Source organism: Trachurus trachurus, assembly GCF_905171665.1.
Source record: "Trachurus trachurus genome assembly, chromosome: 10".
Taxonomy (NCBI): domain Eukaryota; kingdom Metazoa; phylum Chordata; class Actinopteri; order Carangiformes; family Carangidae; genus Trachurus; species Trachurus trachurus.
Window position 1 is genome coordinate 16,900,681 of NC_139894.1, and position 22,587 is coordinate 16,923,267.

The following is a 22,587-nucleotide window of genomic DNA, read 5'->3' on the forward strand; positions in this document are numbered from 1 at the left end:
GTCCAGGCAGTTGATCTCCATCTGTAGTTCACATACCAATCATCTGTGAATATGTTTCCTTTCTGTTTCACAGTGGGTTTTGTAGAAATGTTATGTAGATTTACCAGCTTCCACCGTCTAAAATATAACACTTTTCTGCCATTGTTTGTTTAAGTAATGGACTGCCAGTGGTGGACAGTAACGGAGTAAATTTACTTGAGTACTGTACTTAAGTACATATCCAGAGGATTTGTACTTTACTTGAGTATTAGAGTTCTTTGGTACGTATTACTCTTACTTGAATACATTTCCAAGACAAATAGTTTTACTTTTAATTTCTAGGAAGGCTGAAAAGTACTCGTTACTTTCAGGTCTGCTCTTTTTTTTTTTTTTCTAAAATCCTATTGGACACAAGCTGTGTTTGTCAAAGAAGGAAACCCTAACCCCTAAAAGCAGCACATCAGTGCAGGTGGTTTCAAAGAGTTAATTCTCAGAAACAAGAGTTAAAAGGTCCTTAAATTCATTTAGAAAAAAAATATAGTAATTAATTTATGTGAAAAATAAGAAATGTACTCTTACTCTTACTTTTACTTAAAGTAAATTTAAAAGCATGTCCTTTTTTACTCTTACTTGAGTAACATGTCGACTGAGCTACTTTTACTTGTAACGGAGTAAATTTTGACCAGTAGTATTTGTACTCTTAGTAGGCTACTGGGGTCGAGTACTCTGTCCATCTCTGTGGACTCACTGCTTTGGGGTTTGGACAGTTGGTAGGACAAGAAAGCAACTTGTAGACACAAACCTGGACTGAGGAAACTTCTAAAGGATGTGTGACTCTTTTCAGAGCTCGAAGCTGCTGAAAAAGATTAGTCAAATCTCAACTGATGAATCAATCATGAAGGTGATGTTCGCTGTGTTGGATTAACTGTCTTAAATCAGCTTTGCATCCTTGATTTTCAGGAACAGACTGAAACTAAAGGCTGTCTTGATGGTAGGAAATTAATTATTATATGTGTGTGTAAAAGTTCCACAACCCCACCTTGAAAATTTCATTGCTGAACAAGCACAAGAGGATAACTTGCACAAAGGAGGCCGGTCAGAAGTCAGGCCTTTGGCTTTAAGTTCACCACAGATGGATTTACTAATCAGTCAGCTGATGGAGTTAGCAGTCCCCGCCCTCGTCCCTACGTCACCACATTCACGCGCATCCCTTGGCTGCACACACAGAGAGGACCGCCCCTTTATGCCGTTCTCTCTCCTCATTGGATAAAGGTTCTAGGATACAAGGAAAGTTTTCTCCTCGGCTTACAGCAGAGCAGAGTGACTGACAGACCCGTGTTTCAGACCAAACACTCTATGTAGGCTAAGTGATTGCTGTCGGAAGATATAACTATTTAAGACCTATATTAACACAAATATTCCGCTTACTTCTGCTTTAATGAAGTGGGACAAGTAATCGATCTATTTATGATTTGTGGACAAGGGGTGGGATTCAATAAGCACAGCTTCTTCTCACTCCTTTTCGAATATGTATGATTATGCTTTTGTGTTTTTTGTTGTTTTGGGTACTTCAACTTGTTTATGTTATTTACATATGAAGGAACAAACTGAAATTGTTACTTATTTTGTTTTACATATTCAAAATAAAGAAAAAAGAGAAAAAAAAGGAAAGAAATAGGCCTAAAGAGTTAGCTGACAGCTTCTCCAGCAAACTGAGGGCCGACCTCTATAGATATCTGTGTACAGTAAAGGATGGCTGACCCTGAACAATGAGTTGGGCTGTATTTGGCACACAGAATAACCTAAACCAAAAAAATCCAGCATTAACTTTACAGGAAAAAAAAAGAAAATAAATGTTATTTGTTTGTTTCTGGGCAAAGAACTGAGCATCACACAACAGCCAGGCAGCACACTTGAGCCGTCACATATCCCACTCCTGTCCAGTCTCTGCTACATTTGATTGGCTTGTATTTGTTGTTGTTGGGCCTTTCACACGCTGCAAACACAATCCCACAATTATTCATTTGGAGCTGATCACAGGTGCTGAGATAACAGACCATGTGTTGTTGTTTTCAGAGAGATAAAGCGTGACGGCCGGGCATAATGTGCTACTGCTGTGTCTCTGCCAACACGCATCCTGTCTGGTGTTACTCTGTCCTCCAAACGAAACACACACCCCAGCACGGAAACTTCCTCAGCTGATAATGAAGTGATAAAGCTTGGTTGGACTTACAAACACGCTGATCATGTTTTAAAGTTTCACACAGTCAGGCCCAAAATATACAGCTTGAACATACTGTACACACACACGCACACCTTGTTGATCTTACTCTTCCAGTCACCTCTTGGTTTTCATCTTATTCTGTGAACGTACTTGTTTTTCCTCGCTGCATATTTTAACTTGCACCAGAACAATGTTGGAGCTGAAGTTGTTCATTGTTTCTCCCGGGAGGAGCTAGTGGAGGTGGATAAGTCAAAATAACAGTTCAGGAACGTTTTGGACGTTCGTCAAATGGACAGATGAAAGAACAGAGATAATGCACTGGCAAAGAAGGAGCAAAACAGGAAGAGGTCTATCGAGAAACATTTTGGATTTACTTTTGTGCTATTGTTTGAAGCTGACCATGTTCCAATGTTACCTGATTTCTTGGAGAGATTTGAAAAACACATAATAGTTCAAATTATGCCATCAGCTGGCAGAGAAAATATTTATCTGCCAGCTGATAGCATCATTTTAACTATTATGTCTCATAATAGTGGATACATATACACATATGTATATACTGTATATTGTATCCACATTTTTTTTGTTTTTTGTGTGCAAGACTTCATGAGTGAGGAATAAATGCCACTGAAACCATTTAAGATCTGTTGTTTATATAAATTCTAATAAAGCCAACACAAAAATAATACAATCTTTCTGAAATGATATAGAACAACCAGTCAAACTGTATACATTCTTCTGAATCTGAAATATTTACACAAGCTTACATTCAAAAGGTTCGCTCCGTAGTTAGCACAGTTAGCACAAAGCATATCCTGCGTAGCTCAGCTGTTTATCTTAAAAATTGATACCTTAAAATAGTCACATATTATATCCATTTTAACATGACCTTAAACATTCTTATTTTCTTCTGAACAGTAGTAAAACAATCAATCACCACACCAGCATGAAGGTGACAATGTAAACAAAGTTGTGGCAACAGAAGAAATAGCTTTTCTCATATAAATTCAAACACTTAATATATTTACGTATATAACTTAATAAGTGCTCAGCGTAACAATTGAACATTTCTCATCTTTTGTCAAACTCCAAAACAAAACTAAGACACTTCACACATACACATACACACTGCTACTAAAATGCTGCTAAATGCCGTTTGCCGAGTTTGCATGATGGTGTCACAGCACCTGCTGCGTCTCACAGCCCAGCACCTCCAGACGCAGGGCGATGTCGTTGATCCAGCCGCGCGGATGGATGCGAATGTAGCGGCCAAACAGAGGGGGATCAAAAATTGTCACAGCTTCCTCGTCCTGATCATTGTTTCCTGTGAAGATCTGAGGATGAAATAAACAAAAATTGAGAGAAAAGAAGGGGGTTAAGTCGGAGAAGAATAATACATTAACACTGAATGGCACTGGTTGCAGATAAGATATATGATGCTACATATTTAACCAAGAAATTGTATTAGTTTCATTCATTGTACCAGCATTTAGTACACTATTGCTATAAAAACAAACAAGCTTAATGCAATTCTCATAGTCTTTCTATAGACCTTCTATAGTAATTTAGCTTTTACTCAAGCAGCCTGGATCATATCAGCGATGAAATGCTCAAATGTTCATGTGTCCGACCTGTTCCCTCTGGGAGTCGTCCTCCAACACGCTGCTCCAGGAGCGTCCATCATGACTGACGGTGACTGAGAACTCCGTCACCATCATTGGGGTAAACAGGGATTTTGCTCCTTGGGTTATGACACCTGTGATACGTTTGATATTCCCCAAGTCAACCTGCAGCCACTCGTGGGGGTTGTTGTTCTGGTGGGGACAGAGGAAACATTTTTTAGACCCCAGAAAGCAAAATGTTAATGAACAAGAATGAAACACACAAGTTGTCACAAAACAGGAACAGTGATTCACTCCAGCCGCAAGATGAGTTGGAATACACTATTTTGCACATTTTACAAAACCTAAATTGCAAAAGGTAAAAATTAAAGGTGTATATACATTATTTTTTTCAATCCAGTGGCTTGTGTCACTGAAGAAACTCCTGTATGATCATATGTGCATTATAGTATGACAGGAAAGACTAAAGTCAAATGTAATGCATTATTAAATACGGAGAAAACCTTATGAAACTGAAAAATTAATGCCAGCTGTTGCACGAACTAGACAGAGCAAAGGAGAAAAAGAAACAGATGCAGAGATGGCGCAAGGGAACGCCACATCACTTCCCCTCCCACATCACTCTGAGAAGACTAGGAAACTTGTTAACTAGGTTTTTTTCTGCACAGCGCATTGTTTTACTATTATGTAATCTGGCAAACTGGTAGTGTGGAGACTCTTTTTTCTACGCCAATTGTTTTATCCATCATTTCCGACAAAAACACTCTATTTTGAGGACGATAAGGAGGGGGTTGCTTGGCTACAGGAAACGTCCCAACAATTAAAAATTATTCAGGGCTGAAATCAAGTGTGAGGAGAGTCAAGTACCTTATTTTTCTACTTTAAAATTTAAAAGCCTGCTCAAACGTCAAACCGCTCACATGAATATAAACAAGGGAAAGTAAATCAAGATTTCCCATTATGATCTGTATCCTGGAACACATTTACAAGAAGGGCTTTGTTCCTGTTTATACGAATGTTGATGACAATGAGAATATTAAGAACAGAAAACACAAATTACTGGTTCAGACCTTTACAGGCTTTTTAGGACAATATCCTGGAGTAAAAAGCTGACCAAAAGTGTTTGACCCCTGTTCACGAATCATAAGTGCTACATACTGTGTGGCGTGTGACTTTTAATAACAGCTCAACAGTTTGACTGAAGGACAAATCACACCTCTAGAGTTCAGTGCTGCAAAGTGTGAAAGCGATAAGCAGAGCTAGAGACGAGAGAGGAGGAGGAAATAGAGAAAGGCCCAATAATGTAAGGACAGACAGAGGGGAATTAGAGGGGACAAGTCCGACTAATGCATGATGTTCCTTGACACAATGTGACACAGGAAACAAAGAGCAGAGTTATCTCTGTGTTTCTCACACAGTGTTGCAGAGATGCACAAGGGGAAACAATAAGTGTGGCTATTTTTAACAGTGAATTGCTTCACTTAAATTCTCCTTAAGACCTGAAATACCACAATCTAAATTCTGTGTCTACAAATCTCAGCATTACTATCAACAACCAGCTGAAACAGTTTTCTCTTGTCTGTCATTGTCTGGCATTTTAGGTATCTTAGGTTTCTGTTTCCAATTACAGTCAAACGTCAGACATGGATGACCAACTTTTTTTCTTAAAAAAAAAAATCTAATTCACACACGCTCCTAAATACTTCAGAAATACATTATTTGTTAATATAGTTACTCTGGATGGCATTTCCTTGGCCTCTAGTGCTTCAGAAAGTGGTAAGTTCTGACAGACATGTCAAAAATGTCTCTAGGACAGAAATAAACCAAAACATCCCATCTCAAAAAGCTTGCTTCATGTGTCACTCTAGACTGGCTGACTGCTGAAATTCTTTATTGTCAGGATGTTCCAATAAGTCAGTGAAAAGCCTCCAGCTACTTTCAAATGCTGCAGTGTGAGTACAGACGGGAACTATGAAGAATTTTAAAACCCACCTCCCCGGCTACAAAACCATTTATGGTCCTTTTGAGGTTTTCTTCCTGGTATAAAGCATTTTTTCACTACATGGGAACTGTTCAGTTTCTCCCTATATTGAAATCAAGAAAATGGTGAGACTTGTATTCAACTTAGTGCCCTCTAAATTCACAACCAAGAAAAGCCCAAGGCACTCTGTTTTGCAAAAATTAAAAAGCCTTTAAAGGTAGGGTTGGAGATCCTGTTCTGGAGCATTTTTTTTTTTTTTACAAAATTGTTTGAAATCCTCTTCACACTCCGATTGCAACCAATTAATTAAATGCTTTTTCACAAAAATGAAAAAAGTCAGACACCTGTGCAACGGACAATCCTGTTAAAAACAGCATCCATTCATCGTGAAGGTGACATTAAAGTCAATCGGATCCTGATGTGTCAGTCAAGCTGCCGTCTCTGTCTCTTCCTCCCTCCTCTGCTCGTACCGCTCTTCATGCACTAATCACGTGCGTGTTTAGAGTCTTCAACAAGTTACGACCACGGAAAAGACAATAACAGTAACCCAATGTTCCACACTAAAGTCCGGTAGGTGGTGATGTAGCTCTGAGCTTGATGTTGGATGGTTTATTATGACTTTAGGTGTTTTCTTTCATGTGAATGAGCCATGAGAAAAAGTTGGCGGACAGTTAGCGATGTTGCGTGGTGACAAGCGACAGTATCACGAAAAGCCGCGCCACTCACTTGGCTGAAACGCGTAGGCAATAAGTTTATTAAAGGCTTTTGGCCCTTGGGATTTTCTTGGTTATGACTTAAAGAGCACTAAGCTGAATACAAGTGCCCTCGTATCCACTGAGCACCTGTTTTTGATACTTCGACCTGTGAAGCAGCAGTCCCCAGCCAACCTTTTGGCATTCAGTCTTTCTCCCTATATTACTGTAAAAAGCCTGTGAAATGCCTTGAGATGCATTTTGTAATTTAGCGCTACTCAAATAACACTGATGTTAAATTAGTTATTTTCAAAGAATACTCACATTGCTTTGCTTGTGTTATACATTTGGATGTCCATGTATGGTTTGCATATATTCATGTATTTATGCTCACCTTTGGTCTCCACGCATTGGCTCTCCCTTTCTGATTGAGCCGGGCAAGTTTGGGCTCCCAGCTGTTCAGCAGACTTGAATAATACGAGGAGGCGCTGAGGCTGCTGTCATTAATCCGACGCCTCTCAAGCCCGAGAGGGAGTGAACAGCCTGGTCACACAAACAACACACAGAGTCATTCTCTGCACTCTCCAAAAATGTAAAATGAAAAAACATAACTTGAGCCTACAGTGCATAAATCCTGTCACTGTTTGGTACAGTCCAACTCACTGTTGATGTCGCAGCCCAGCAGCTCCAGGCGGAGAGCAGGCTTTTGCACAAAGTTAAACGGGTGAATCCTGACGTAGCGAGCCACAAATGGGGGAGAAAAGCGATTGTTTTTCGCCCTGGAGCTGCCCATGTTGCCACGAAATATCTAAACCAGAGACAAGGAAGAGTAAACAACATGATGAACTCTGCCCAACGATCCCATGGTCACAAACAGCTGCATCTGCAAAAGCTGCACAGTTACTGAATTTGTAATGAACAATTCAAAACTATGTGTGAGGTTATCATAAGCTTATTTGTGTGGGATACTGAATTTTAATGATGGAGTCATCAGCTCTAGTAGATAATGAATGAATGAATGAATGAATGAATGAATGAATGAATGAATGAATGAATGAATGAATGAATGAATGAATGAATGAATGAATGAATGAATGAATGAATGAATGAATGAATGCTTATTTCCAAGAATTTTGAGTTCCACAGACTGCAGCCTGCATCTTCCTGACACAGGAAACACATTGTTGGAGCCGTTTCAAGATATACGAGATATAATGGGTGTGTGTATAAGTGGTCACATGGTCTGTTCATCTGGTAATCTGGGGACTGTATGTTCCTGCACTATTTGTATTCAATGCTCAGTCTCTGCAATGCTGAGGAACTAATTTCCTGAAGAATCAACATTTTATTACTGACAAATATTAAACCGTAATCCCACTGAGGTGAGATACATACAGGGTTCGGGTTGGTGATGTTTCCTCTGTAAGTGGTCCACGTTTCCTGGTCCAGACTGTAGGAGACGGTGAAGAATGTGATGTAGTGGTCCCTCAGCTTTGATCTCACTCCCTGTGTCTGAATACCATGTAGCAGGGTGGGCTTCTGGAGGTCAACCTAACACAACACACATTACATTTACATTTAATATATTTTTGTTGCAAACATGTACTGTATGTTTCAAAGAGAATATAGCCAAAATATATTCAATTCAGTGCCACATATTGTAGTAAATGCAGTGTAAATACTTGTCTAACCTGAATCCATGACATCTTGTTTCTGCCCATCCAGGCATTGATGTAACCCGACTGGTCCAGCCTTGCCAGCCTGGGCTCCCAGTTGTCTGGATACACAAACATAATCATCGATGAGAGTCTTCTTCGTGTTGTGTTTACTCGTTACAAAAAATTACAAAAACAGTGTGTTACCTATGTGATCTGATGCCGTAATCTGGGAATCCTCAATCCTTCCTGATTTCATCCCCAGAGGCAAGATACACCCTGCGTCACAGTGAAAAAAAAATCCAAGCTTATTTCCAAGTATACACAATTATCACAAAAAAAATCCCATCTCCATTCCTGTGGACTTACTACTGTACATTTGAACAGTAGAGAATGAAGAATTTCTGGAAATGGCATGTGCAATGTGTGAATTTCTCATTACAATATAAAGTTAAACATTGTGTGGGAAATGCCATTGATAGATTTCATATGTTGTGATGTAATACAGGTCTCAGTGTTGAAATATTTTGTTTCTTTCTCATTCAAGTCAGAAATGTCAGGAATACTTTTTATTCTAAAGAAGAAAGTAGTTATTACTAATGGAAACTCTTGCATAGTAGCTCACCAAATTACTCATACCGCAAAATGTGCTTACTAGCACATGTTAGTTTGCTCCCCTCAGATTCTCAGTTCAGTTGAGGCTGAAGGAATTGTCATAATGTTGGAAAAGTGTAAATTTTGAAGTTACAGTGTACAGTCAGTGGGTCACTTTTTCATTAGGTTTTATCTTCTGGAGAATGAAATCTATACTGAGTTATTTTAATTCCTTCATTGTGAGATTATTTTACTCACACTTTACTTTTGCTCACAGGCAGAACAGACTGACACATTCATTCCCGGAGCCTCTTGTATGACTAAAAAGAAATCCATTTGCCTTACAAACAACATGTTCTACCCATATGTGACATGTTTGTGTACCTACGTGGATTATACACCAGCAGTTTAGCTCTCATGCCCGCCAGCTGGTAGTCTCCTATGGTGCACTCCACCAGCCATGTGCCGACTGTGGGGGGTCTCATCTCCACTGTACCAAACACTCCTGGATGGGGCAGAGGAATAAATGGTTGACAGGGAGCAGCAAAATACACAAGACTGTGAGTAATTTTAGGAAGATCTTAACCAGTAAGAGGCAACAAATCGTTTTCAAACATAAATATAATTCTAGTTGAGTCTATTTACCAGGGAAGAGATTGTACACCCCCATACGGTGCTCCTGTTCCGTATGAATGGTGAAAGGCAAACCGTGGAAGTGCACAGCGTGGTACTCCCCATCGCTTCCTGCATTCAGCAGGTGCCACCTCACTCGCTGGTGCTGGGCAACCAACAGACCAGGAAGTGTCTCCGCCACATAACCATTAATTGCTAAAAAGGAAAAAGCACAAGTGTTTATTGAAGATATAGAAAAGTGTGTCAAATCTGGAGTAGGCTAATTAAAACATGACACTTAGGATGAACCCAAACTCCTACCTGAAAACTTATTGCTGATGTGGTACCAGGGGTCTTCGGTGTTGGCCTGACATGGTGGGGCGCAGTGCCGTCGCAGATTCTCCTCCATGTACCAGCTTTTAGTTTCGTCAAAGGTGTGAAAGAGCAGAGAAAACTCCTGGACGTCTGGCTGTGTGTTCTGTGCAGACCTGAGGACGCCAGGCTTACAGATGACCAGAGGACCGATCAGACCTGAGTTTAGGTCCTTCTCCTGAATATAGAAGGAAATATGAGATCTCTCATTTTCATTTAAATACAGCCAAGTTTTTTTTTTCAATAATTGAAAAGAAGCTTGTGAATCAATATGGGACAGACATCAACTACAAACACAATTAAAGCAGAAGTGAGTGGTCCGGTCGTTTTCGCTAATGCTGCGTTCCAGGCAGGCTTTTGAAATCGTAAATTACAGCTTCAAGTCACAACTTACGACTTTGTAGCGTTCCAGGCAACCCACTCGTGTTTTTCCGACCTGTTTTACCGGTGAAAGTCACTATAACGGCCACTCGTAACTTCCGACCGGTGAACTCGTACCAGATCGAACTGGTACTACTTCACGGTCGGAAAAATACGAGTTTCCTTGAATGCACCATAACAGTCCTCGTCGCTATGTCACCACATTCACGGCGTTCCTTGGCTGCACACACAGCCCTGCATGCCGTTCTCTCTCCTCATTGGATAAAAACTGTAGGATACGATAAATGTTTTCTCCTCGGCTCAGAGCAGAGCAGAGTGACTGACAGACCCGTGTTTCAGACCAAACACTCTATGTAAGTGATTGCTGTCGGAAGATATAACTATTTAAGACTTATATTAACACAAATATATCACTCACTTCTGCTTTAAATAATAACCAAATGAAGACTGTTAAAATGAAAAACAAAGCTGCAGTGATTAGTGTCTCACTTATACTTATATAAATGTTTAAAAGGAAATAGCAATGGCCCATACAGACCTTGTCCACAGTGGAGTAATAAGCCCCAGTCTTGCAGTCGAATTCAGAGTCAGTTGGTCCTTGTTTCCTGGTTATTCTCCAGTTGTAGGTTCGGGCCTCGTTGGGAGCGACAGGCTCTCCTGGGACCCCAGGTGGAGCAGAGGTAGCATGGGTTTGGGCCATGCCGGCCCCCTGGCTGCGGTCATAGACTCCATGAAGGTGAAAGGAGTAAGGCCTAGATGCCTTGTTTTTAAAGACCACCTTGAATAAGACAGGGAGATACCAATCAAAACACCACTCAAAAGCAGGACTTTTTAACAAAATATTGAGCAGAGAGCAGAAGTTGTTGTTATATACAGTACTGTATGACTCACAGTGACAAGATCGTTGACCTCAGCTCTGATGAAAGGTCCCATGAGCCCCAGGTGCTCTTCACGCTCTCCTCTGTTGAAAGGCTTTAAGAAGTTTTCACCCGTGTAGGCTCTGAACACCACCTTCTTATACTCTGGCAGGAACTTCCTCATCCCGCGGCGAACCTCTCTAAAGGGAAGAGTTCAGTCAACACTGCTGATCTGATAGGGATTGTTTCAGGATATCTCAGTCTCATGTTGTTAAGCTTAGCTCTTCATTGTCAGACTTGACCCACTTTTCATCAATCTATGTAGCACTTAATTATCCATGGTAGCCTACAGTACTTATTTATTAACATATGTAGCAATTTCTACTTGCTAACATTGGTACACCTTTTTTTGGTTTAGTTATCTTTTTAAATGAGATAGAGAAAGTTTTAAAAAAAAAGTATATCCCAACACATTTAGCCTGTTGGTGTTACACTTACTCAGATAGATAGATAGATTTCAATATTTTGGATAATAGAAGTGATAAAAATAGAAACAACAAGCTTTCCACCACTGGATACAGGTTTCGTACAATAATAAAAGAGTGAAGTGAGATGTACTCTCAACATTTCTTAAAGACTGGTAAATTAGCAAATGGAAATGCTAACATTTCTGATGTAGCCATAGCAAAACGTACTTATAACTTCTTTGCGGTTTAGTACGTTTAAAACCTTTAATTTCAGAATACATTTTTTTAAACATTGACCAGTGCAATTTCCTCCTGCTTACAGTCTTAATGCCAAACTAACCATCTAACCATCTCCTGGCACTACCTTTAGTAAGTAACTCAACCTCTCAATGTGTCAGCTATCTAACTAACAATATGAAAGGCCTGTGCATAGACATAGAAAAAAGAACATTATTCATACTTGGGTTTGATGAACTGGTGTGGTTTTCTGATGCCGTAGTCCCAGGTGATCTCCTCCGCAGCAATGTAGTAAGTGTGGTGGTTGACCCTGCCCAGAGAGCGTGGGTCCACGAAAACTGAGCCCGACGTATTTGACGTGCCACTTATCTGTAAAGATTATTGTTAAAGGTGAGGAGTAGGAGTTTGGGTTTTTTGCAGCAATCTGGTAATCTGGTACACAATAATATTAATAAGACACACAGGGAAAATATTACCTGATTACTGTAGTCGTCATACTCTAAGGACAGGTCGATCTGTGTGTCATTGTTGCCATCAGCACTGTAGTTGTACTCCAAGTCCATATCCACTGTATGTCGATCAGGTTCAGACTGAATGTAGTCAAGTGTTACAAAGTTGTCATCCATTTTTTCTGTATTGCTCGGTTCCACAGTTGACACCGTCTTTTTCAGCAGTGGATCAGTGTCCACTAAGATCTCGTTGCTCTTTTCAATGTCCTCTTTGGTTCCATTCGTTTCACTCCTCTCCTCAGACTTCACCTCTGCGCCGATGTCAGTCTTGTTTTCTAAGGGCTCTCCGCCAATGTCTGTCCCAGAGCTAATTTGTCCATCTGTCCAGTTTCCCTCCGCCTGTCTCTTCTGTCTGCCACCTTGGATTTCTATGGGTTCAGTTGTACTCTGAGAAGCAGCCATCTCCTCCTCTCTCTCTATGCCCTCCAGTATATCCTGTGGGATTTCTCCTCCGAGTGATGTTACTGCAACTCTCTTCAGCTGACACACTGACTTTACTTCAGCCTCCCCAGTCCCTTCAGTATTATTATTTGTAACATTCTTGCACTCCTTAACCAGGACTGTGTGTCTTCTGCCCCTCGGTGACGGATCTATCTGATCGATATAGTCAGAGATGTCGTCTTCGACTCCATCTCGATCAACCAGGTCACTATTGTCGCAAGGACGAACAGTGTAACGGATGCTCATCCCCCGACTCTTGAGGCTGCCATCGAAGGCACTGATCTCCCACTCACCTTGGAGAAAGGATCAAAGTTAGCATGACATAGATATTGTTTTTCACACAAGCCCAACCACCAGCAAGGTCCTGGGAGAACGACCAGTAGTATACCCAAATAGCTTAATGTGTATCACTGCTGGGAAATAGGACATCGGAACATAGTGGCCTACGCTACGGAGGCTAATGGGATTTCTTGATCTCCCTCATCAAACTTATCAAATACACAATCCAACAACTCCAAAACGCTCTCGTGTACAAATTGTGACCTGCACATTCACCACACGAGATAATAAAGGAACGTTACGAGACGGAATTGTTTCCGAGGTAAATACATGCAAAACCGCTGATGTGCGTTCCCATCGGGGGCAGTTTTTCGGCAAGCAGTCTCTGCATTTACCTCAAAACTCTCGTAACATTCCGTAATTATCTCATAGCGTGGTGAATGTGCAGGTCACAACTTGTCCACCAGAGCGTTTTGGAGTTGTTGAATTGTGTATTTGATGAGTTTGATGAGGGAAACCAAGAAATCCCATTAGCCTCCGTAGCGTAGCTCTGAGCAGCCAGCGGCTCGGCTGTTCTAAAAATAGCTTGCATCGACAATTAAAGGTAACGAACCTACTGCTTTACTACTTTTTGTAGTTAGTAGAATAAGACAAATGTGGAAAATAGAAAAAGACGACCACCGCACACTGATAAGACTCTGCTGATGGTCGTCTTTTTCTATTGATTTTACGCACTCCTGCTACCCACCTGCACCTGAGGAACTGTGGCTGTGCAGGGAGATTCGCTTTTCTTAAGACAAATGTGGACTTTGGGTATATACAACACAATAACGCCACAGGTTTCCATGGCCCAAACTTGAATTAGTGACCTCACCTGCCAGCTCAGCCTCCATGGGAATGGTCATGCCAGTCATTGGGAAGAGGGTGAGGACTGATTTGTAGAGGCCTTCATACTGGAACAGGTTTCCCGTGAAGTAAACCGAGAGAAAGTCGCTCTGCGTTCCCACACTGGCCACGTGCCAGAAAGTGACATCGGTCTGACACATTACAAACCGACGCCCGCTGAACATGATGCCATTCACACCTGAAAGAGGAAGACGCTGCATGTGACTGTGTTTAGAAGTGATCATTGTTCCACTGACAATGTTTACGAAGAAGTAAATAAATAATAAACATATTAAAGTCCAAGGTGAACTCACTGTAGATGACATTGGAGTTGTAGAATTCAGGGTCTGTGGTGGTGTCGGTTTTTTTTGTGGACATCTGCATGTTTTCATTGAAGTACCAACTTTTGTTCTCATCAAATACAGCAAATATTAACTTCCACTCTTTATCTGGTCCCACCTACACAGAACAAGAGATTCAGTTAAAGATATAGAAAGATATAAAATTACATTAGTGGAGACAACATTTAAGTTTTTAACTTAACACTAGGGGCCCTAGTTTCTTAGACCAGGTGAAGTCTAACATCAGCGCAGCTTCGCCACGCCAACGGGGTGTGGCCCAGGTCCATTTCGCAAGATTGGTGGGCCGCGCAGTCAGACTTAGACCAGCGCAAGCCCGCCCCTCGTCCCTCCCACCGGCGCAAACGGTGAAGAGGGAGGAGAGAGGGCGGGAGGGAGACAGGAGGAGGAGAGAAAGGCGTGGAGTGGGTTTGACACAGCCGAGTCAGATCTTCACCAATCAAATGAGCTCCTCTCCTCACCTTTAACTGCGCGGCGGGTGATGCGCGCTGCAAGTTTGTCATTTTATACTTGGACATGGACGGAGGAAACAGCGACGCCAGAGGCCGAACCTCTCCCCGGAGGAAACAGCTGTTTCCCCGGAGGTCCGAGATCAGAGTGACCAATAATGAGTTTACTAACATCCTTAATCAGGTTTGATCTGATACACTAAGAACCGGTGCTCATTGTAAGAAACAACAACTAATAAACTAATGAAGAAACTCACATTTATTCATTTCAATTTATTATTCCCTGTGTAAAACAGATGAGAGGTTTAGCCTACACTAATCACAACATAAACAAACACCATGCGGAATGAAATCAGGTAAAGGACGCGCTCTCTCTCTCTCTCTCTCTCTCTCTCTCTCTCTCTCTCTTTTCTCTGTGATAGAGATGCTGAGTATAGGCTATATACTGACTATCTGATACCGAGGCAGTGGTGGTGGACTAAGAGAGATAATGATTTGTGTTTTGTTTTTCATTACGGCTGCCTGATGCGGTCGCTCCGCTAATGAATTAATAAGTAAATAAATAAATAAAGCGATCATCACAAGGGCAGAGTGGTATCTCAACACGGCAGCGACATGCAGTCATCCTCCTCCCTCAGTCCTGCTTTTGGGACATCCACAGCTGCTTTTCAGTGTCAGTTCGTCCCTGCTGTGTTAATTCAGGTGGAGTTTCCATTACGCGCCGACAGCCTTTGATCTCTGCTTTGATCTGACGTCAGATGTGACGGGACAATCTATATAGATATAAATTCACGTGTTGATTCCGTTAGTTGCATTAAATAGTGGTTATTGTGGATATTTATTGCATTGAAATGTGTCTGGAACTGTGTAAATCTGCCTGTGAGGTCTTGGTGACGTGTGTGCACTGCAGGTCAGTCAGACAAACTTCCACTGCACCTGCTGCGCTTCGCCCTGCGCTGAGAATAGACCTGGTTTGAGGTGGCGAGCTTTCAGCGCAACCTCGGCGGGACATTTTCGCACAAAACTTCCACTGCACCAAGCTGAATCTGTGACGCCTCCCCCTGCTGCGCGGCCACGCCTATCTCAGCGCAGCGCGATCTGCCAATCTTCCAATCTGACTTTGCGCTAGGCTGCGCTGGTCGAAACTTGCATTAGACCAGCTGCGTTACCTTGCGCCACCTGCGCTGCGCCAGCAAACTAGGGCCCTAGGTCAGCAAAAATACTCTTCATCCCACTTTTTTCAAGTCTACTTTCTCTCAGTTCTCAATTAGATTTAGAGGTCCGCACTTTTGGAATTCATTACCAATTCACCTTAAAAACTGCACAAGCATAAATTCATTTTAGAAACAAATAATTCACTTTCTATTGGCCCAGTTGAGCAATGCATAATCCACATATTTTCTTTACATCACCACACAATGGACCACTTGACAAGCCCTTAGGGTTTTTTTTGGTTTCTCCTGCACATTTGCTTTATCTACTGTATACTTTGTATGTTTTTTTTTGTTGTTGTTCCACTTTTTAATATGCTATTTTGTATATATTTCATGTGCTAATAAAATACAATACAATACAACTTGTTATGTTGAATTCAAATGTTCCTCACCAGGCGTCCTCTGGCATCGAGGGCCTCGTACTTGCAGATGAGCAGGGTGCCCACCAGCCCTGACGCCAAGTCCTTCTCTGGTGAGATGGTGCTCTGGTACAGCTGGCTCAGACACTGGGGGTCTCCTTCTAAGGGCCCGTCATCTGGTGTTAGCCTCCAAACATAGCGAAATGTCCCACTGGGAGGAACAGCCATGGAGCGTAAGTCTTTCTCTGCATCTGTTCAACAAGATGAGAGAAGAACAGGTTCTGATGATGGAGGTGTTGCAGTGAAAAACAAACGGACACAAAGATAATGTATACAAACTTGTTCATTTTAATTCTTAAAATTGTCTATTCATTTGATAGCAAGCAATTCTATGTGCTACAATGCTGCTCTTTCATGTCACAACTTAAGATGGTTGAAATATCTTTTTGATTTGAATTTGGAGTACATTAGTTTTGTGTGTTCATTGGTTTATGTCTGTTTAAGTTTACCATTCGTGGTTGCCTGCAGTGCAGCGATCTTGGTTAGGCCAGTGGGGTAGATATTGAAAGGATGACTGGCCAGGTTTTTGAAAGTGATCTGAAGACACAGTTCGAATCAATAGAAGATCAACAGAAAGGCAAACAAAGTGTGTGTGTATTTCTCATGCAAAACAATCCCATTCCGATTCCCAGATCCTGTCTTTACAAATGACTCACTCACATGGAACTGATCATTGACTTTTCCTTTCAGTAGTGGTCCCATCAAATCGTTGGTAGGGTTTTTCCTCTTTGTGAAAGTTTCATCGGTGTATTCTACATACACCACCTTTTTATACTTGTAGTCCAGGTGATGAGGGGGTGGGGGTAAATACGTCGACCGAAACACACTGAAGTAACCGAGAGAGAAAAAAGAGACTGTTACTTGAATCTAAATCAAACAAGCGATCCACTTCTTCCTTCCCCTCCTCCATCTTTCCTACCTGTCTGTGGGTTCGAGATGAGGGGCGTAGTCCCAGGTGACCTCTTCAGCTGCGATAAAGTGCTGCCAGGTTCGCTGTCCACTGCTGGATCTGGCTTGAAGTTGTGGCTTCCAATCCGGAAAACTTATGGTATTGAATAAACTCGCAACATCGTCATAGTCCTCGTAAGTGTTGTGTTTGACATTGCGCAGGTCAGGTCCCGGCGCAGGTTCGGGGCACTTCTCCACCGTGAACATGGCGTTCATGCCATCTAGTTAGAGCAGCAGTAGCACAGCACAAGAATCAGAGGTAAGATGCAGATTGAAGAGATGAAAATGATAAAATGATTTCTACGTATCATGGCAACAGATATTTGTCCTTACCGTGGCGGTGAGCGTTTATCTGACAACTGATAAGGAAGCGGCCTACAGTAGACGGTTTCATTTCCGCAGTGATGAAGGTCATAGGGGTCACCTCCATGGTGACTTTACGATGGTTCAGCACCTGAAAAAACAAAGCCAATGTATTCAATTTCAGTCAAGGCAGCTTGAGAAAGGACATGATAATAAGAATGAAAACTAGAAAACAGAAATTGCTTTGTACTGTAATCGTCTGACCTGCTAATTGTGAAATGCAAATTAAATGAACAGAAACAAGTAATTTATACAATATCATGCAGTATGTTTAAGACAAATCCTGCAAAACTTGAAAAAGAGGCACTGATTGTCAAGTATTAACAGCACCAATAAAAAATAATACACAAATTGCATTGGTTATTTATTTTTATTTTGTTTAACTGAATCTTTTTTTTTTTTTTATAATCTTCGTATTTAAGATTTAGTCCATAAGTTGGATTTTAAGGTTTGGTGTTTACTGTATGTGGCAACCTGAATTACCTGCAGTGTGTGATCCTGAAACTGAATGGAGTGGATTTCTGGAGCGGTTCCCATCCCAACCATATGCCAAAACACATGATTTCGGCCTTGACACATTGTCAAGCCTACACACACACACACACACAAACAGAGAGAGAGAGCGCACACGGAAATGAGGCCAAATTCCTGTGCAGACCAAATACAACTTAGCCGCTGATACACTGAGCACGGTGTGGGCAACACTTAACATTACAACACGACTTCATGGAACAGACTCTCAGTCTGCAGTCGGTCTGGTTCATTACCGGGTAACGTGGAGTTGACATATCCATTGATGGTGTGGTATTCCTTCCTGCCTCGGCTCCTCTTGAACTTCTCTCTGCTCATCCTCTCTCCTACCTCTCCGTACCAGCTCTTGGTCTCGTCAAACACTGCAAACAGCAGCACAAACGCTGGATTTTTCCTCAGGTTGTCATCTGTGAAGGCACCTGTGAAAACATGCATATAATGCAGGTATTAGAAATAATCTTTTGTGTAAACAACAATATGTGAGAGCATGACTGCAATGCCATTGTGCAGCCAAAGATTATTCAATAAGCTAATATGGCTATTTTGAGATTGAAAGAACAGCTAAGCTTATCAAGCTAAATGGCACTTTTCAGAAAAGGTCTGAGCGTAGTGATATGGATGTAGATCTGACAGCAGCTGGAAACATTATACAAGGTCCAAGCAAAGTGATACACTTTTAACAGCTTCTTTCTAGTTCAAAATGTTTGTATAACTCTGAATCAAACAGATGAAATGAGACAAATGGGCATAAAAAGGTGAGAGGTTTAGATTCAGATTCAATGCGGCAGAGTTTAGTTTAGGATCTTACATTTCCAAAAGCTCAGTTTCATCTTCAGTCAGTAGGCATCTGACAATCCATGGTGAATCAATGTCAGTGTTTTGTTTTTTTAATTTTACAACCACATCTTGTGCCACAGGAATTCTAATAAAGTTTTTATCACTGAAGTACAAGCTGAAGTCATTATGCTTAAGGAGTTTGGCATGCTCTTTCCTGAACTACCAGGAAGTTTTCACAGGCTGGACAGGACTGGCTGTTGAAGAGTAAAATGAACTCAGAAGACCACTACAGATCCCGTCTAAAGACTGACTTGGTTTGCAGATGAGCAAGGCGCCGATGAGTCCTGAGTTGACATCACGGACTGTGTCCACCTGGGATGAGTAGGAGTAGGTGAGGCAGTCCGGGTCACTGGACGTGGGACCGTCCTTGGGGTTGATGTCCCACACATACTCATAGTATCCACCCGGATAGACGGCGTCATCCTCCTTCTCCTGACCGGCCGTGGAGTCATCATACCCGGCCCCTGCAAAGTAAAGACACAGCATGACTCCCCAGAGTTATTCAGCAGTAAAGGGGGGCGAAGGCAGGAAAACTAGTATCACCGCAGTGATGTAATTTGGTCATCTTTGAGAAGAAATACAGCAAAACAATGACATCACAATGGAAGAAAAGTGTGTTTTTCATATGGGAATGTCTAAAGTTGCAGTTTTACTTCAGAAATTTGTATCAGGAGTAAAGTAAAAAGTCTGTGCTGAAGTGAAAACCACATCCAGGAGGAAGCTCTGACTCATCTTACTAATGTGTAACCCTGACTTCAATCAGACACGTGCCCGAAAACACACACACACACACACATCCTCAATATTAGGCTTCATGTTTATGTGATTAAGCCTCATTCCTGGACATGGCAGAAGCAGCTTTTGATTATGAGATTATCATAAAACTCAAGCCTGTGACAGGAAGATGTGAGCCGTTTACGGGAACTGAAGGCAGCATTAGGACATACAGGGGCTGCCATGAAGGGGATTTATCCTCGAAAGCTACTCAGATCAGGGGTTTTCATTTCACTTAGATATTTTAACCATACTAGATTTCTGTTATGTGTTTTATGCAGAAAACCTGAGCTGTGCAGACTGACTGTTTGGCTCTAACAACGCTGTACAGAATCTGCACACACAAGATAATGATAACCGTTGCCTCTTGCAACTTCTAAAGAATGAGGAGGGAACTTTTTTTCTTGATGATTCCTTCACCATTTACACTTAACTTTGAGTATTTTTATCAAAACATTCATAACGTTTAGCTACATTCATGTCTTTATCAGTGAACTGATTCTGTGCTCAGTTTTGGCCTAGAAACAAAAAACACGAGTGTGTACTGTAGCCTATATCTGAAGGTGTTGCCTTAATCTAATTTACAGCGAAACATTAATTCTATTCATTCATTCTGGTGTTTTTTTTTCTTTTTTTCCATTTTCTCATCCAGGATGAAAAAGGGATTTCACATAAAAAGTGAGTGTGAGTCAAAAAGCTGAGTCAAGGTCTTGCTCACTGCTTGACCACGGAGAACAGAATGCTGCTGACTAACATACAGTTTGTGATGTAGTGCGTCAAGTTAAAAATATCATGTTCAAAGAACAGAAGCAGTCCCTGTGATTCACTTTACACTACTGTACCTTCAGACTGTTTCCAGTAGGTGATCCCCACAGGACTGATACTGAAGGGCTGAGAGGCCAGGTTTTTGAAGTGGACCACCACCCTGTCTCCAGCCTGGGCGACGATCACCGGGCCTTGAATACCTGCAACCAATGGACAGAGATTTCTTTAATAGAAAAATATGTGCTCCTACTAATAACTCATAAGTTGTGTTATTTGGGTTTGAAAACAGATGATGTGTCTACACAACCACTCTCCAAAACCACTTGGGAATTTAAAAGAGCTCAATTTCCATTAAATAAAATAATGCTTAACTTAATTTATGCAGCACTTTTCAATGTACTGTGCAAGTAAAATGAAACAATAGGTAAGACAACAGAGGAATTCAAGTGAGCATCATAAAAGTGTCAGATATTAAACATGGCAAATCAGTAGAACATGCAGAAACATTTGGGATTAAACAATTCAATAAAACACAAACCCCACATTACCAAGGGCTTAGACAAGGAAATGTGTTTCAGAGGATATAAAAGTGGTTTAAGAGTTACTCTGATTATAGATGGGCGGGAATTAAAAGATGTGGTTTTGTGTATTTAGAAAGACTGGTTCCTTTTTTTTCTTTTTCTTCTTTTTTAAAGTGATATAAAACAAAGATCACACATGGCCTGTCATAACAAACATCAAACATCACTGGAGGAGACCTACCTGTCCATGCCGGTCTCGGTTTGGGGACAGTAAACGTGGAATCTGCGTACTCCCTGTAAACTGCCTTGATGTATTTTTGAGGAATATCTTTGGAACTCCTCCTGAAAAAATAAACAAGAAAAACAAGATGTTAGTGAAACGATACCGAATCAAATTAGAAGAAAACAATCAAGACACACTTGATAAGTGTCACCCCTTAAAATAGCCAAGTTTACCTCTTGGAAGCAAACCCACTGTTTTAATTCCCTGTTTTAAAACAGTAGCAGCTTTGAAAACGTTCAACACTTGTGTTAAACAGGAATTATAAAGGCAGACACTTCTGAGAATGAGTTAGTAAAATAAACAAATAATGAATCACCATTGGTCGGAGTCAGCATCGTCGTAGATGTAGTCCCAGCCGATTTCTACAGCTGCTATATAATAGTTTCTAACAGCGGGGGCAGACGGCTGCGCTGCCCCGGCGGAGCAGCAGAGCAGCAGCAGCAGAAGTGTCGGTCTCATCGCAGCGTGGGCACCTGTGAGGTTCAACGTGACCTCGGTCAAAGACTGCCCCGACTCTGACACTCCTCCTGCGGGCTGGGACATTTAAAGGGACGGGGTGTGGGGAGGAGAGGAGAGGAGAGGAGAGAGGAGGGGGAGGACGAGTAACAGGGAAACTGAAGTTGCATGTGTGCGTGCGGGGGCGTGTGGTAGTTGGGGAGCTGTGTGTAGCAGCCTATGTGTGTGTGAGAGACTGCAAGAGCCCTGCTATGATAAGACCAGATGAGTCTTAATTATAGGAAATTTGTATTGGACTCACTGAGATGTTAATAGTCACATTAACCAAGCATAGCACCCATTTCAAGGACTCATGCCTTCATAAGGTACTTAACCATTTTAACCAAACTACTATATACAGCTTAATAAAAACATATACTGGGTTGCCAGATTGTGAAAAAAACCCACCAATTAGCAACTTGATTATATTTACACTCCTACATACTTGATTTCATGATTTGCCAGTAGGCCTATTGAAAACTGCTGCTGTTGGTTATACATGTAGCTGATCCACAATTAAGTATCCTAATGAATGATTTGTTTTTGTGATTTGTTGCAATTTATACATTTTTTATTATGTCTGACTAGTGGCATCCTTTCGGGTATTAAACCTATGTGAGTTGGGTTGACTACGGAGCATATTTGGGATTATATAATAATTTGCTCCGTCACATAGATTAGTATAGATGATGTCACAACAAACATATGTTCAAAATACACCAAAGCATGCAATTTGGTGTATTTTGAACATATGTTAAATTCATTTCCAGAAGGTTTTGGTTGATTGGTAGAGTGCTAATGGACAACTATATAGTACATTACATAATAACCTGCACATCACA

At 41.3% G+C, this 22,587-nt stretch overlaps 1 protein-coding gene across 1 annotated transcript; it reads right to left on the minus strand.

Moving 5' to 3' along the window:
- Nucleotides 1-2,835: 2,835 nt before the first annotated feature.
- On the minus strand, nt 2,836-21,755 carry f8 (coagulation factor VIII, procoagulant component). The gene is made up of 27 exons (XM_083981272.1): nt 21,567-21,755; nt 21,209-21,309; nt 20,524-20,646; nt 19,159-19,371; nt 18,307-18,489; nt 18,023-18,126; nt 17,510-17,630; nt 17,148-17,397; nt 16,889-17,054; nt 16,678-16,765; nt 16,202-16,419; nt 14,102-14,246; nt 13,772-13,986; nt 12,150-12,911; nt 11,897-12,042; nt 11,004-11,169; nt 10,651-10,890; nt 9,681-9,909; nt 9,393-9,575; nt 9,136-9,252; nt 8,361-8,432; nt 8,190-8,275; nt 7,894-8,049; nt 7,162-7,306; nt 6,893-7,041; nt 3,835-4,017; nt 2,836-3,537 (listed from the first exon to the last, which is right to left on the minus strand). Exons 1-27 carry the CDS (start codon nt 21,707-21,709, stop codon nt 3,382-3,384), a joined length of 4,860 nt encoding a protein of 1,619 aa, XP_083837398.1. The 5' UTR covers nt 21,710-21,755; the 3' UTR covers nt 2,836-3,381.
- Between the last annotated feature and the right edge of the window lie 832 nt (nt 21,756-22,587).

What these genes read in the sequence shown, in the direction of transcription:
- f8 (XM_083981272.1), bottom strand. Translation starts at nt 21,709, where the DNA reads ATGAGACCGACACTTCTGCTGCTGCTGCTCTGCTGCTCCGCCGGGGCA. An exon ending in CTACTGGAAACAGTCTGAAG is followed by an intron (nt 19,372 to 20,523) that starts GTACAGTAGTGT and finishes TTTACTTTGCAG; the next exon opens with GGGCCGGGTATGATGACTCC. An exon ending in TCGATGCCAGAGGACGCCTG is followed by an intron (nt 14,247 to 16,201) that starts GTGAGGAACATT and finishes TGTTCTGTGTAG; the next exon opens with GTGGGACCAGATAAAGAGTG.